The 15197-nt window shown below is 35.9% G+C and overlaps 1 protein-coding gene across 1 annotated transcript in view; it reads right to left on the reverse strand.

Moving 5' to 3' along the window:
• Positions 1 to 13774, reverse strand: part of CAPN14 (calpain 14) — a 122153-nt gene extending 108379 nt beyond the window's left edge. The window contains exons 1-5 of the mRNA XM_056817402.1: positions 13476 to 13774; positions 11677 to 11746; positions 8026 to 8144; positions 7719 to 7855; positions 1366 to 1540 (exon numbers count right to left, since the gene is read on the reverse strand). Of these exons, the coding sequence (XP_056673380.1) occupies positions 1366 to 1540; positions 7719 to 7855; positions 8026 to 8144; positions 11677 to 11746; positions 13476 to 13706 (732 nt within the window). The 5' untranslated portion in view covers positions 13707 to 13774. The remainder of the gene's footprint in view (positions 1 to 1365; positions 1541 to 7718; positions 7856 to 8025; positions 8145 to 11676; positions 11747 to 13475) is intronic.
• Positions 13775 to 15197: the final 1423 nt, after the last annotated feature.

Raw genomic sequence — 15197 nt, forward strand, 5'->3', positions numbered from 1 at the left:
ATTTTGTGTGTGCATGCATGATATATGTACACACATTTACATATGTGTATATGTTTTACATGTGTGTGAAAAGAAGCATGACGTCATAATTAAAGTTGTTTCTGCATCTGAGTCTTGGATTCAAAATCTGCCTATGGCATATATTGCCTAGGTGACCCTGGGAGGGAGAGAGGGAGGAAGGGAGGGAGGGAGGAAGGAAGGAAGGAAGGAAGGAAGGAAGGAAGGAAGGAAGGAAGGAAGGAAGGAAGGAAGGAAGGAAGGAAGGAAGGAAGGAAGGAAGGAAGGAAGGAAGGAAGGAAGGAAGGAAGGAAGGAAGGAAGGAAGGAAGGAAGGAAGGAAGGAAGGAAGGAAGGAAGGAAGGAAGGAAAAGTGGGGGAGATGGAGAGAAGGAAGGAAGAAAGCATTTATTATGAGCTGCCTATGTGCAAAGCCTTACTAAATTCCAAGAAGAGGAACCAAAAAGTAAGCTGATTCCCACTCCAAGGGAGCTCACATTCTAATAGGGAGGACAACACATATGCAAGGTGTCAGTCGCAAGTTAAATGGAAATCCCATGGTCCTTAGAATGCAGCAGGAAACAAATAATGTTGTTTCTTTAATGTTCTCTCCACTCTTTAAATCACATCAGTTTCTGATGCCAAAGTCCTCTTGGGCTAAGTTACAGCTTGGATATCTATCTGCACTGTTAGTTGGAGTTTCCTTACCTAATAACATCACAGATATGATGCCCTTATCTTAAAAATGTGCTTATAATTTTCCTCCCTCCCATTCCTGGAGTATAAGTTCACTGAGGGCAAAGACTATATTATACTGGTTTTGTCCATCGATCACATAGCCAAACAGACATTGTGCATTCTAGATGCCTAATAATAAATGTGTGCTCACTGATTAGTGGTTTGCACTCGAGTACTAAAACAGCAGCCTGCAATAATAGGATGGAGCAGATCAATGTAAAGTTTAAAACAGGAGATGTTTTCAGGGATATAACAGCTAGGTTGTGCAGTGGATAGAGCACTGGACCTAGAGTCAGGAAGACCTGAGTTCAAATCTGAACTCAGGTATGTATTAGCTCTGGGAAAGTCACTTTACTTAAATAGCATCTACTTCTTCCAGTGTTGATATGAAAATAGAGGAAGATCATTATTTGTAAAGCACTTCACAAACCTTAAAGTGCTATATAAATGCTAGTTTTATTATTATTATTATTATTAATTCTGATTATTATTATTAATTATCTCATGGAAATGGAGCAAGGGGCAGGGGCATTAGAGCAGAAGAGAAGTAATTGAAGAACACACAGAGAGAGTATAAGCAGGGCATTGCTACAGAGGTAGTATAAGACCAGACCCTAAGCTCAATTCTTACTCCTGGATGGGTCTGACAGCCAATGAGGGATCTCTTGCAAGTGGCTCTGGTGAGGAGCTCCCAGAGATTCTGAGGTGCATTTGCTAGTTCAATTGTAGCTGTCACACCTCCTGTGAAGTCCACAAAAGCTTCTGAAATATGTCCAATCTGCAGATCTTCATAGGAACCTGAGAGCCTGCCAAAGGAGTAAAATAAGGAAGGATAGTTTGCAAAAATTCTCCACCTTATCTGGGTACTTTCCAGAGATCTTAAAATTTTGTGTTCTATAATTCAATTCTGTAATCTATTTTTGATTCTCTAAATTTATGTTTGACTTTTTCTTCCTATCAAGAAACAGGGTGGCGGGGGGGGGGGGGATATCTTACACAGAAAAATGAACTCCCTTTAAGGTAAGAGAGGGGAAATTATTCCACATACTCAGGGCATGCAAAATGAAGATTATATCAACAAGGAGAAAAGGGTGGTGGCTATAGGTAACACTTGAATCTCACTCTCATATAAACTAGTCAAAGGAGAGAAGAATTATGACACACAAATATACACATAATTGGGTACTGAAATGCCATCACTCAATAGGGAAACAGGAGGAAAAAGAGAAAAAGGAAAGGGGAATAAAAAGAGTAGATTAAAGGAGGAATTGTATTGAAACAAAGTATAAGTGAGATGAATCTCAAGAACAGTTTTAAGGGAAAAAACAGAAAAAAGATATGAGAAAAGTAAGACAGGATAAAAAGTAAAATTAACATAAATTCTAAACCTAAATGTACTGGTAGGCAGCAACAAATATTTACTTAAAGGAAAAGTGAAATGAGTTACAAATATAGTGAAATTGTAATTCTGGGATATCAATTTACCTTTTTCAGAGTTAGATAAATCTAGTCAAAGACTACCAAATAAAGAAGTTTACATTTTAGACTAGAATAGAATAGTATTTTAGGTATGATACAGTAGGTATAATAAACTTCTGGAGATTGTTGAATGGGAAGAGAAAGGTATTTTAATATTTCTTGGCTATTTATGGTGCTTTTACAAAAACTATTAATTAAGGCATAAAAATTCACAAATGCAGAAAGGTAGAAATACTAAGGATATCTTTTATAGGCTATATTACAGGAAAAGTTATAGTTAATAATGGACTATCAAATAAAACATTAATAATTACTTGGGAACTAAATAACTTAATCCTAAAAAAGGATGTGTTGAAGAGCAAATAATAGAAATCATAATTGACAATTTCATTAAAGACAATGACAATAATGAAACAATATACCAAAATGTTTGGCATGGTATCAATGAAGTCCTTAGGAAAATTTTATATCTCTGAAAGAGTAAAAGAGCAAATCAAAAATTTGAGCATATAACAAGAAAAAAAAAAACTAGAAAACTAATGAACCAAAATTCTCAAACTAAACAGCAAAAGAGAAATCCTGTAATTCAAAGAAATTAGTAAAATTAAAAAAAAAGCCATTTAATTAATTAATAAAAACAATAAAATAAGTCAATAACTAACTTGATTAAAAAAAATAAAGCCAAATCACCAGTATGAAAAAAGAAAAAAGTTAATAGCAATGAAGAAAAAAAATTAAAGAAATTATTGGAAACTATTTTATCCAATTGTATGTCAGTAAAATTAAATGGATAAATACTTGCAAATATATGATATATTTCAATTAACTGAGTAAGCAATAAAAAACAGCTTATTCCCCAAAACAGAAATTTTACACATCATAAATGAAGTCCTAAAAGGGAAGAAAAGTCATCCAGTAGCAGATGAATTTTAATGCAAATCTTTTCAATCATATAAAGAAAAAGTAATTATAATATGAACTAAATTGTTTGAAAAAAATAGAGAAATAGAGGATTCTGTAAAATTCCTTCTCTGACTCAAATATACTCAATACATAAACCTAAGAGACTCAAGACACAGAAAGACATAGTTCAATATCCCTAAATAATATAGCTGAAACATTTTACAAATAAATTAGCAAAGTGTTACAAAGATTTTATGCTATGATTTATACCAGAAATAGTTCAACATCAGGAAATCTATAATCATAATTAACTAGATTAATAAGAAAAACATTAGAAGTTACATTATCTCAATAAATGCAGAACAATATTTTGACAAACAACATTCTTTCCTATTTTTTAAAAAGCACAAACCTATTGAAATGTGCTTTTTCCTTGAAATGATAATTACTATCTACTTAAAACTAAGAGCCAGTGTAAATGTAATTAACTAAAGCTAGAGGACTTTCCAATAAGATAAAAGATAAAGCAAGAGGGGCATGACCATCATTAATTTCAATATAAGGCTAGAAATACTAGCTATAGTAATAAGATAAGAAAAAAGAAATTCAGGGAATAACAGTCAATCAGGGCAAAAACATTGATTTTTGCAGATGATATGGTAGTTATTTCGAGAACTATTAAGAATCAACTATAAAACTAATCAAAGTTAGCAGTTTCAGCAAAATGGCAGGAGAGAAAACATCCCTACATAAAGCATCAGCATTTCTGTATGTTACTAACAAAATTCAGCAGGAAGAGCTAGAAAGAGAAATTTCAATTAAAACTGCTAGAAAAAATATAAATATTTCAGAATACACCTGACAAGTCATATGCAGACACTCTATGAATACAATGACAAAATTCTTTACACAAAGATAGATCTAAATAATTGAAGAAATAGGGATTGTTTATGGGCAAGCCAAGCCAATATAATTAAAATGATAATACTACCTAAACTTATTTATTTGGTGCTATACCAACCAAACTACCAGATGATTACTTTAAAAAGCTAAAAAAAAAAAAGAGCAAATTTTATTCAAAAGGCTAAAAGTTCAAGTATTTCAAGAGAAATATTTTTTTTCAAAAGTAGTAAGAAAGATAACCTTGGAGTATCACTATACTACCAAAAAAAATCATCAAATTAATTTGTTACTGCCTAAAAACTAGAGAAATCCATCAATGGAATGGATTAGGTACAAAATATACAAAATTAAATAAGCAAAGATACTAGTTATTGGGGTAAGAACTCATCACGTAGCAAAAAATTTGGGAAAACTTGTAAAGCAGTCTGGAAAAATCTAGGCATAGACCAATAATCTCTCACACTAGGCCAAAATAAGCCCCACATGAGTGCATGACTTAGAAAGAATTACATCACAAAGAGGAAAGAAATTTCCTGTCAGATCTATGGTTAGAGGAAAAGTTCATGACCAAAGAAATATAGAGAATGGTAAGATAGAGATAGACTTTAAGATAGAATATAAAATGATAGAAAACAAGATAGAGGTAGAATATGAAAAGAACAGTTTTGATTTCATAGAATGTAAAAATCCAATGGAGTCTAAGTTAGATGAGAAACAAGCTAATAGGGAAACAATCTTTGTAGAAACTTTCTATAATAAAGACCTAATTTCTAAGTCATACAAAGAGATGATTTAAGGGCAGCTAAAGTTCAATGGAAAAGAGACCAGGGCTTAGAGATAGGAGGTCCTGGGTTCAAATATGAATCCAGACACATCCTAGCTGTGTGATGCTGGGCAAATAATTTAATTCCCATTACCTTGCCATTACCACTCTTCTACCTTGGAATCAATAATTGGTATCAATCCTAACATGGAAGGTCAAAGTTTAAAAAAAGAACTGATTTAAATTTTAACAAACAAGATCTATTCCCCAATTTTTATATGATCAAAGGATATTAAAAGGCAGTTTTTACAGAAGGAAATCCAAGCTATGAATAGTCCTATTGGAAACAATACTTTAATTCACTAATAATTAGAAAAATGTACAATCAAAAGCTCTGAATCAGGTTCTACTTCACACATATCAGTCTGGCAAAGTTTACAAAAATGGAAAAAGGCAAATGGCAAAAAGATTATGGGAAAACAGTTACATGGATACACAACAAACTTATCCAACCATTCTGGAAAACAATTTGGAACTATTTCCAAAAACTTATTAAACTGTGCATAGTCTTTGACCCAGCAATACTTCTATCAGGTCTATATTTCAAAGAGATCAGAGAAAAAGGAAGGAACTCATATATATATATATATATATATATATATATATATATATATATATGTATGTATATGTATGTACATATACATATATATTCATTTTTCCTTTGACCACAAATTGAAAATTGAGGGAATGTCTATCAATAAGACAATGACTGAATAAGTTATAAATGTTTGTTATTGGAATATCATTGTGCTGCAAGAAATGATGAAGGAAATAGTTTCAGAGAAACCTGGGAAGACTTATATGAATTAATAAAGAATGAAGTGAGAAGAATCAGTTATACAATAGCAATAGTATTGTTAAAAAAAAAAAAACTTTGAAAGATTGAAGAGCCCTGAACAAAGCAATGAGAGTTCCAGAGAACTCATTTTGAAGCACCCTACCCACCTCCAGATGAAGAGATAAATGCATTCAGCCTCCAGACTGAGGAATAAATATAAACATGACTAATACATGAATTTATTTATCTAGAGTATACATGTTTGGATCAGGGTTTTATTTTTCTATCTTAATGGGAAAGAGTAAGAGTAGGAGAGAGGTGGGAGGAGAAAAAGAGGACTTTAATTCAACAAAATGAATTTGTATTGGAAAATAATACAGGTCCCCTTTAAAGCAAACAATCTGTGCCTATAACTAGTCCAGAATTCTCATCCAGGTCTTCATGTTACTTGTTTAATTCAATTCTCTGCTCACTGCCTTGTTTTCTTCAATATAGAGTTTCATCCCCACATTTCTAGAGCAAAGGAATGTTACAGGGAGAATTAGAGGTGAAGAAAGACAGACACACTATAGATCATAGATCATAATAGAGCACAGATATAGATTTGAAAGAGGTATTTAATTCAACCCTCTTATTTTGCAGGTGAAGAAACTGAGTCTTTAGAAAATTGAGTGATTTATCCAAGACCAGACAAGTAAAAAACAAAAGTAGATTTTTAATCTGCATCCTTTGAGTCTAGAGAGAACCAGAGACACATAACAAATAGAAACATAGTCAGACATAAACATATACAGAGGAACACAAAAAGGAGAGAAGAATCCACTCACTACCAGACTTCTGCTCTCCCTATATTGTCACACAGTGAAATCTTTACCTTGGAGTTCTCCTTTTCTCATTGGTAACTCTCTCCCAAGGACAAAAGTTTTAGGAATGACTCTAGCCACATTTTTCCTCACTTATCCTTGATCTCTCTCTCTGAAATCTAACTCCTCCTCAATGCTGTATAGTGGCCATGTAAAGAAGTGTCCTTCCCATATCCCACTTGCTTTCCTTTTCCAATGCTTTTTTAAAGCTCTGATGTCCCAGAAGTTGGGAGGGCCTATTTTTTTTTTCTTTACCCCATTAAAGCTCCAAAATGTCTTCCTTACTTATATTTACAATCTGAGTATTTAGTACAGTGCTTAACACATAACAAGAGTTTAATAAATTTTCTATTTATCATCTATCTGTCTCTTTGTCTATCTATTTGTTTGTATATCTGTATTGTTGTGGGGGTGAAGAGGTGCACTCATGGGGTTCGAGAAGGATACCTTTTTGCAAGAATGCAAGACTCCAACACTTAGCTTAAAAATAAAAAGAGAAATGTATTAATTTAGAAAGTAATGTTGAGAATGGCCAGGAGGATAGTATAGGTTGAACAGCAAGATAGGAGGCTGCTCATTGGGAGGACAGCATGGATGGAAAAGCTGTCCCCCAGAAAACATCAATTCTGGGGATTTTATACTCTTTACAACATGCTATGTCATGGTGTGGACGTAACTCTAGAGTAGTAAACCCTCAGGCATTGGGGGGGGGTGGTCATCTGACTGGGGTCTGCTTGGAGACATAGGGAATGACCCTCATAAAAGATTCTTTGGTTTTAAGGAACAGACAGATGTCTGAGATGTAGCCTGATAGAATTGAGGTGTAGCCTGGAAGTGCATCTTCTGTCCATCTTAAATCTAAAGGAGCATCAAAGGAGGACAATCATCTCAGGGTCCTATAGGGGTCATTGGATTTTTTAGGCTAGGAGTCATGAGGATATAAGGGAGCAAAGGAATTTTCCAGATAATAGTTTGCTTGAGCTTCTACAATGCCCATGTCAGTATGTCTGTCTATCTATCGATTGATCCATTTATCAGCCATCCATCTAGCTAACTATCCACCATAAATCTTTATCCACCCAGTCACCCAACTTATATATACATAAAAATATATATATTCATCCATCTTTCTACCCATCCATTGTGTCTGTCTGTCTATCTATCTATCTATCTATCTATCTATCTATCTATCTATCTATCTATCTATCTATCTGGATTTCTAATGATTCTCTTACTTTGCATAAGCCTTTTCCAGCAGAGCTCCCCAGAACAAGTTCTTGCAGGTGGAAGAGACAAAGACCAGTTGACCAGCCTCATTCACCGGTAGACGGTCATCAATCACGACAGGAACCCATTCACCAAAATGCCAGAACTAGAAAGAGAGTCAGACATGCTTGGTGATAGGGAGGAAGATCAAGTATCCCAGCATATTGGACAAAGTTTCCATCTAAGATACCACATAGTTGTATTCAGGTCAGATATTTGCAAGGGGAGTTCTCCACCTTTCACATTCTTAATGGTGGATTCAGTAAGGAGACTTACCTGAAAGAAGAAAATGCCAGCATACTTCCTGGTGAAACTCTGGTTAACAGGTACTACCCGGCTTAGAATGTCCCATTGGAATGTGAGTGCTTCCAGTGCAGCCAAGAACCAGCAGTTTCCTGGACCAAATCAACATACAATTCTCTTTTCTTCTCTTCAACAAATATTTGTTAAATGTCTGTTTTGTGCAATGCAATGCAACATTGGAAAAATAATAACAATAACAACCCAGCATTTATATAGTACTTATTATATTAGCCAGGCACCGAGCTTAGTGTTTTGCAGTTATTATCCCATTTAATTTTCACGATAACCCCAGGAGGTAGGTTGCCTTTCAGACTCCAGATCCAGCACTAATAATAATTAGCCATAATAACAGCAATGATAATAGCTAGCACTTATACAATGCTTTAAGTTTTGCAAAGCACTTTATGAATATGATCTCATTCTATCCTCACATTAATCCTGGGAGATGGGTGCAACTTTTATCCTCATTTATTTTACAGATGAGTAAACAGAGGCAGGTAGAAGTTAAACAACTTACCCAAGATCACACAAGCTAGTAAGTGTATGAGATTGGATTTGAACTCAAGCCTCCCTGACTTTATATTTATTGCTATATTCACCACTCCCCTAAGCTTCCTATGAGAAAATTGTATTACAAAACTTTGCCTTCCCAGATCTTGTAGTCATCTCATTGTGGAAGCAACTAGCAAACATGAAATAGATATTGATATTCAGAGCCAATATATGCTACGTATTTTTTTTTTACTGGATGGACCAGGGTTTTTCATGAATCTAGCGAACTCCTAGAGAGAAAACTCCTACAAATACAGGTAAGCATTGATTCTGCAATTTATAGGTTCAGTGCCTCAGCTGCTTTCTTTTCCAGGGTCACAGAGCCAAGCAGGACTTGAACCAAGGCCTTTCTGTCTCTGAGGCAAATTCTCAATTCACCATCCCCATTTCCAACACTATATATATAAAATTTTATATCTATAATATATATAATTTAATATAGATAAATATAGATATATATTTAAATGTAACAGCACAAGAATATCTGATCTAGACAATACCTGTTATAGGAAGTCAGGAAGGGATGAGAAGAGTTGGTGTTGGCTTAATTATTTTCCTCTGAGAGGGTTAATATGAAGGTTTAATTAAGTAATGTAGTTGGAAGTGTTCTGTGATCTCCTATAAGAGATCAGTCACTGAGTGGGAGTAAACTGTAAATGTTTGTCATGCAAAAGCAAAATGCAAAAAGACTATAAATTGCACAGCAGGTGCCAGTTCTTCATTGGGAGTTCACTACACCAAGGAAATCACAAAAAGAAAGAAAGAAAAGCACTACAGGTAGCTTCAAGGCAGCTCAATAAAATGCCTGGAGTTCTGGATTTGGAAACAGGAAGACAGGTTTGAAGCTCACCTCTGATAAGTAGCAGCTCTGTGACCATAAACAGGTCATTTAATGCATCTGAGATATCCACAGGTACTTATAATAACCAGCACAGAGATATTACAAGGCCTAAATCAGTTTATATAGACATATGTATATATATACATATATACATATGTATATATATATATAAAGTGCTTCACAAATTCCAGAGTCTGCTGTTATATTGATGAGACCCAAGATTCATTAAAGCAAGCTGCTTAATCTCTCTGAGCCTTCATTTGCTCATCTTAAAATGGAGACAATAATACTTTCACTGCCTACCTCTTAGTGTCATCCTAAGGAGAGGGCTTTGCAAACTGTAAAGGAAAATGTCATATAAATGCAAGCTTTTATTCTTCACCAAAGAGGTTAACTAGGATAGTTCAGGCAAGAAAAACCAAAAGCCTAGAGTAGCGTATTTGTTGTGAGAATTATGGATATAACAAATTGTAGGAGAAGAAGCAACAGAACTTGTGAACTGACTGGAGATTGGAAGGGGAAGAAAAGGGAAAGTCTTAAGTGATTCTGAAATCTCAAGCCTTGGTAGCATGGAGAGTGTCATGGCCATGTGAGATTTAAAATGGTTGAGGTCTTAAACTGTAGTGAGTTAAAATGGTGGAAGATATAAATTGTGATAGATATAAGAGAGGGTGAGTAAATTTGACCGCAGAAAATATGTTTCACTACAGCGTCTTGGTTTTAAATCAAATATAAGGTGGTCACCAGGGAAATATTCCCAATTATTCAAATACCCAAGTCAATTGGGTTTTATAAAGATTTTAATTAACAATGCAATGAGTAATCAAAGAAAGAGAGAGAGAGTAAGAAAGGAATAAGTATGAAGGGCCTCAAGCCAATATGGCCTAGACCTGAGTCTTAAGAGAGAAATCAGTCAGTTTTTTAACACTCACCACAAGGTCTGCCTAAACAAGGATTCTAGTGACACCAGGCCAGCTCCATCTCAGCTGACTTCACCAGAGAGAGCTCCAGTGAGACCTCCTTAGAGATTGTCCTCCAAGAGCTTCCCTTCTCCAGAGCCTCTCTCAAGAGATTCTTCTCAAGCGATCATCATCAGAGATCCTCCAAAAGGATTTCTCCAAAAGGATATATATCTATCTCATCAAGAGATTCTGCTTTTTCTTATATTGGGGTTTTTCTCCCATGTCACCTCCCCTGAGTCCCTACATCTACCAATCACTGTAGACACTTTCCAAAGGACTGCCCATCTAAATTCCTGCTAAGTCGACCAATCTCCTCAGTAAATCTGAACAAGAGAAAACACAGCTGAGTCAACTAATCTCATCAAGAGAAAACCTGCCTGACCTTTATAGGTACAGAGCATCCCATTGTATCAATTCTAAAAACAGGCCTGGCTCAAAGAACTCCCTGACTCATCATAAGCATGGGTCCAAGTACTTTCATTGTTTAGCAAGGAGTTTTCTCCCCTAAAGCAGTCTTAAGTATAAGTACGGGTGGAGTAGAGGTCCTCCCATTTCTGATCCTGGCGAGTTCTCACATCAAAATGGGGAATGTTTCTCAGTAGGGAATTTGTTCCAATTAAGAATTCCCTGATGGGGAAATTTTTAACATTCACAAGTCTGAGAGATTTCAAGATTTACAGCCAGCAACAACTGATTTGTATGAAGACCGGGTAGGTGGTAGAGTAGATAGAGAACTTGATCTAGAATTAGGTAGACATGAATTCAAATCTGGCCTCAGACACTGCCAAGCTGTATGACTCTTGGCAAGTTACTTAACCCTGTTTACTTCAATATCTTCATCTGTAAAATGAGATGGAAAAAAGAAAGACAAACAACTCCAGTGTCTTGGCCAAGAAAATCCCAAATGGAGTTATAAAAAGTTGGGCATAACTGAAAAGATTGAACAACATATCATGTCTGAGGACCATCTAGTTGGCAACATACATCAGGACTGAAGTTGAGGAGACAGATCAGAGCTGGGGACCCAAATTGGGACTGCCATTAATGTTGTTTTGAGAGTATTATAAGGGACCATCTGAGGGGAATGAGGAGTAAAGAGCCTTAGGGTATGTCAACATTTAGCAGGACAGGAGGTGGCAAAGTCATCTAAAGAAACAGACTCCCTTCTTAGCCTTTCCAGTTTCTGCCTGGATCCCAGGAAGGAAGAGGCTAGAGAGGGGGAGTCGGAGGAAGAGGAAGGGGAAATCAAGAGAGTCAAAGTGGACTCACCTAGTATTCCCTGACACAGACAAAGTCTTTCTGCCATGGCTGAATAGAACACAGGATTGTCACACAGCTCCTGGAAAAACAGAGAGGAAACTGTTACATACCAGATGCTCCTTTTCAGCCCTCTTCTTCTTTCTTAACATCAGTACAAGTCAGAAGCTGTATATGAGATTTGGCCTCTTGGGAGCACTGGGGGTGATAGAGTCTCATATAAAGCACATAGAATTAGGAGCTGGCCCATTTTGGCTCAAATTATGGCTTTGTTGTTCATAACCAGTGTTGCCTTGATGATCTTCTTTTCTGTGCCTCAATTTCTTCAACTGTGAAATGAGAGATCTTTTCTGGTTTTTACCATTCTGTGATGCTATAATCTTCTCATGATGATGATAGGGAATAGTATCAGCCCCAGAGATAGTGATAGTCAACTTTTATTCATTCACCAAACTGTTTTCAAGGATCTAAAGACTGTCAGGGAAAAGAATACATATTAAACTCATTCTACTTGGTACCCTGTAAGCAAAGGATGAAAGCTGGCAAGAGGTAGATTTCAGGTAGATATATATGAAAAAATTCCTCATTAACAGAGCTATAGTTAAGTGGTAGGGTTACCTCAGGAAGTTGTAGGTACCCCTTTTTGGAGATCTCTAAGCAGAAGTTTGTGTCTGATATTCACTGGATGACCATGGGCAAGTTAATTAACCTTTCTCAGCCTCATTTTTCTCATTTGTTAAAGAGAGAAAATGATAGCTACAAGATTTACCTCATAGGATTGTTATCAGACTTAAATGAGATAATATATATAAAGCATTTGGTAGACGAGAGGTAGCATGGCATAATGCCTTGTATGTTGGACTCAGATTTTGGAATACCTGAGTTCAAATCCTATCTCTAAGACTTATTAGCTATACAACCCTGTATAAGTCATTTTGGCTCTCTCTGCCTCAATTTCACCATCTATAAAATGAGAATAATAAAGACTTTACAGGGTTGTCATGAGGGTGAAATGAGATAGTATATATAATATACCTCATAAACATTTAACCACTATATAACTATTATTTAAATAATGTCCAATAAATTGTTAGCTATTAAACTTTAAAGTGATCATATATGACAGTTGTGATTTATAGAATGATAAGAGAGTTTATAAATATCTTTCTCACAACTATGTGAATGTAATGCACATGTTATCTTCCTAATTATAGGTGAGGACCCTGGGGCTTCAAAAAATTAAATTACTTTCCTGAGATCATATGGGTCATGTGTAAGAAAGATCTCTTGATACTAAAGCTAGTTCTTTTTCCTATTTCTGATGCTATCTCTAATTAACATTAGAACCTGAAATTTCCTAAGTGTCTCCAAAGAAAAGTCCTGGATACACCCAGGGCAGCTAGGTAGCATAGTGACTAGAGATCCAGGTCTGGAGTTAAGAATACTTGAGTTCAAATCTGGCCTCAGACACTTCCTAGCTGTGTGACCCCGGGCAAGTCACCTAACCCCAATTGCCTAGCCTTGCCTCTCTTCTTACTTACAATTCATACTTAGATAAAAGTTAAGAAGAAAGAAAGAAAGAAAGAAAGAAAGAAAGAAAGAAAGAAAGAAAGAAAGAAAGAAAGAAAGAAAGAAAGAAAGAAAGAAAGAAAGAAAGAAAGAAAGAAAGAAAGAAAGAAAGAAAGAAAGAAAGAAAGAAAGAAAGAAAGAAAGAAAGAAAGAAAGAAAGAAAGAAAGAAAGAAAGAAAGAAAGAAAGAAAGAAAGAAAGAAAAGACTTCTTTCAGGAAGTCAGGCAATTTTAATCACTCACAGTAGGTCTCTTCCACTGCAGGTTTGGAGGCAGCTTCTGCAGCAAGGGTCCTCTGCCTATGGAGCTCATGTCAGCTGGAAAGGTGTCATCCTCAAAGAGGCAATTGTTCCTCAGGCACATTTCCAGCAAGGTCTGGTAGTCTTGATGATAGGACCTTCCAAAGGATTCCTTCCTGAAAGGGGCATAATGGTGCCTCTGACCTCTCCCCTTCAGGAATGAACACAGAGACATAGCTGGATAAACCAAGGGGTCGTTTCCAACTATAGGTAATCCACAAGGAAATTTGCTCTCTGGTCTCAAAGTACCTGAAATGAATTGTGAAAGGTCAATTTCTTTTGGTTTCTTTCATTTTTTCACAATGATAATTTTTCATTGTGGTATATAGTAAATTGAAGGCAGTCAGTGGAGTCACTAACAAATACTGACTATGAGATCACAGGCAAGTCGCTTAAGATCTTGGTGACCCAGACATCTCAAAGGTGCTAAGTTCACTAATATCAACATTATGGATAAGAGTCTCCATACTAGAAGTTCTCTATACTGATGAAATCACAGATTCAGATCACTAACCTTGCAATATTTTTTCACTTAATATGGAAAAAAAATAGGAAATGATGGCTCAAGGACAGAAAAGGCTCTTTTAAAATGAATTGACTTCTGAATGACTTCAAACTTCATCATCCAAGAGTCTTGATTTTTACACCAGGAAGGACTGATAGGATCCTTGATTTTATTGGAGGATAATGAAGCTCCTGCCAGTTGGCTGATATGATCACATAGAACAAATCAGCATGACGAGAGAAAACTCATACTCTAAAGGGTCAGAAAGTAACTGGATTACCAAAGCTAGCCTCCTTTATATAAAGGATCACAGTTTTAGGGGGGAAAGGAAACTTAAGCCTATCTAATCCAATTTCTTCATTTTGCTGATGAGGAAACTGAAGACCACAAAAGTTAAGTGACTTTTCCAAGGTTTCACAGTTAGTGAATGGCAGAGACAAATTTTAAATCTAGCTCTTCTGACTCCAGGAAATAAATAAGGAGACCAGAGGAAAGAGAGAGACAGGGAAATGAAGGGTAGTGAAGCAGTCAGAACACACACAACAGAACACACATTTATTGATTAGATTCACCATCTTATATGGACATGGTTCATGGAATCCCAAAACAATTACAATAACAACCTCAAAGATCACTGATCACAAGTAATCATAACAGATATAACTAATGAAAAAGTTTGAAATATTGTGTCAATTTTTCAACAGAGATACTATTAACATATGCTGTTTGGGAAATGGCACCAATCCACTTGTTCAATGCAGGGTTGCAACAAACCTTCAATTTGTAAAAGATTTCAATATTGGTAAAGTAATAAAATGACATATGCCTCTACTGGATAGATACATACAATTTACTTAGAGAGGGGAGATAAGGTAACTTATAGGAGAAGACAGCAGCAGCTGTGGGGAGAGTAGTGCAAGAAAAACACTGCAGAAGATGACATTTGATCTGAGTCTTAAAAGAAGCCACGGATATAAAGAGACAAAGATGAGAAGGGAGCACATCCCAGGTGCAGAGCAATAGCAAGGGTCAAGGCTAAAGAGACAAGAAAAGGCAAATTATGGACGAGGAACAAGTTAGGCCAGGATGGCTGGGCTGAGGGGTTCTTGGCATTAGCCTTTCACACCTTCACTGACCAACTGATCTATAATGACCCAGAAT

This window comes from Monodelphis domestica, chromosome 1 (assembly GCF_027887165.1).
Source record: "Monodelphis domestica isolate mMonDom1 chromosome 1, mMonDom1.pri, whole genome shotgun sequence".
NCBI lineage: Eukaryota > Metazoa > Chordata > Mammalia > Didelphimorphia > Didelphidae > Monodelphis > Monodelphis domestica.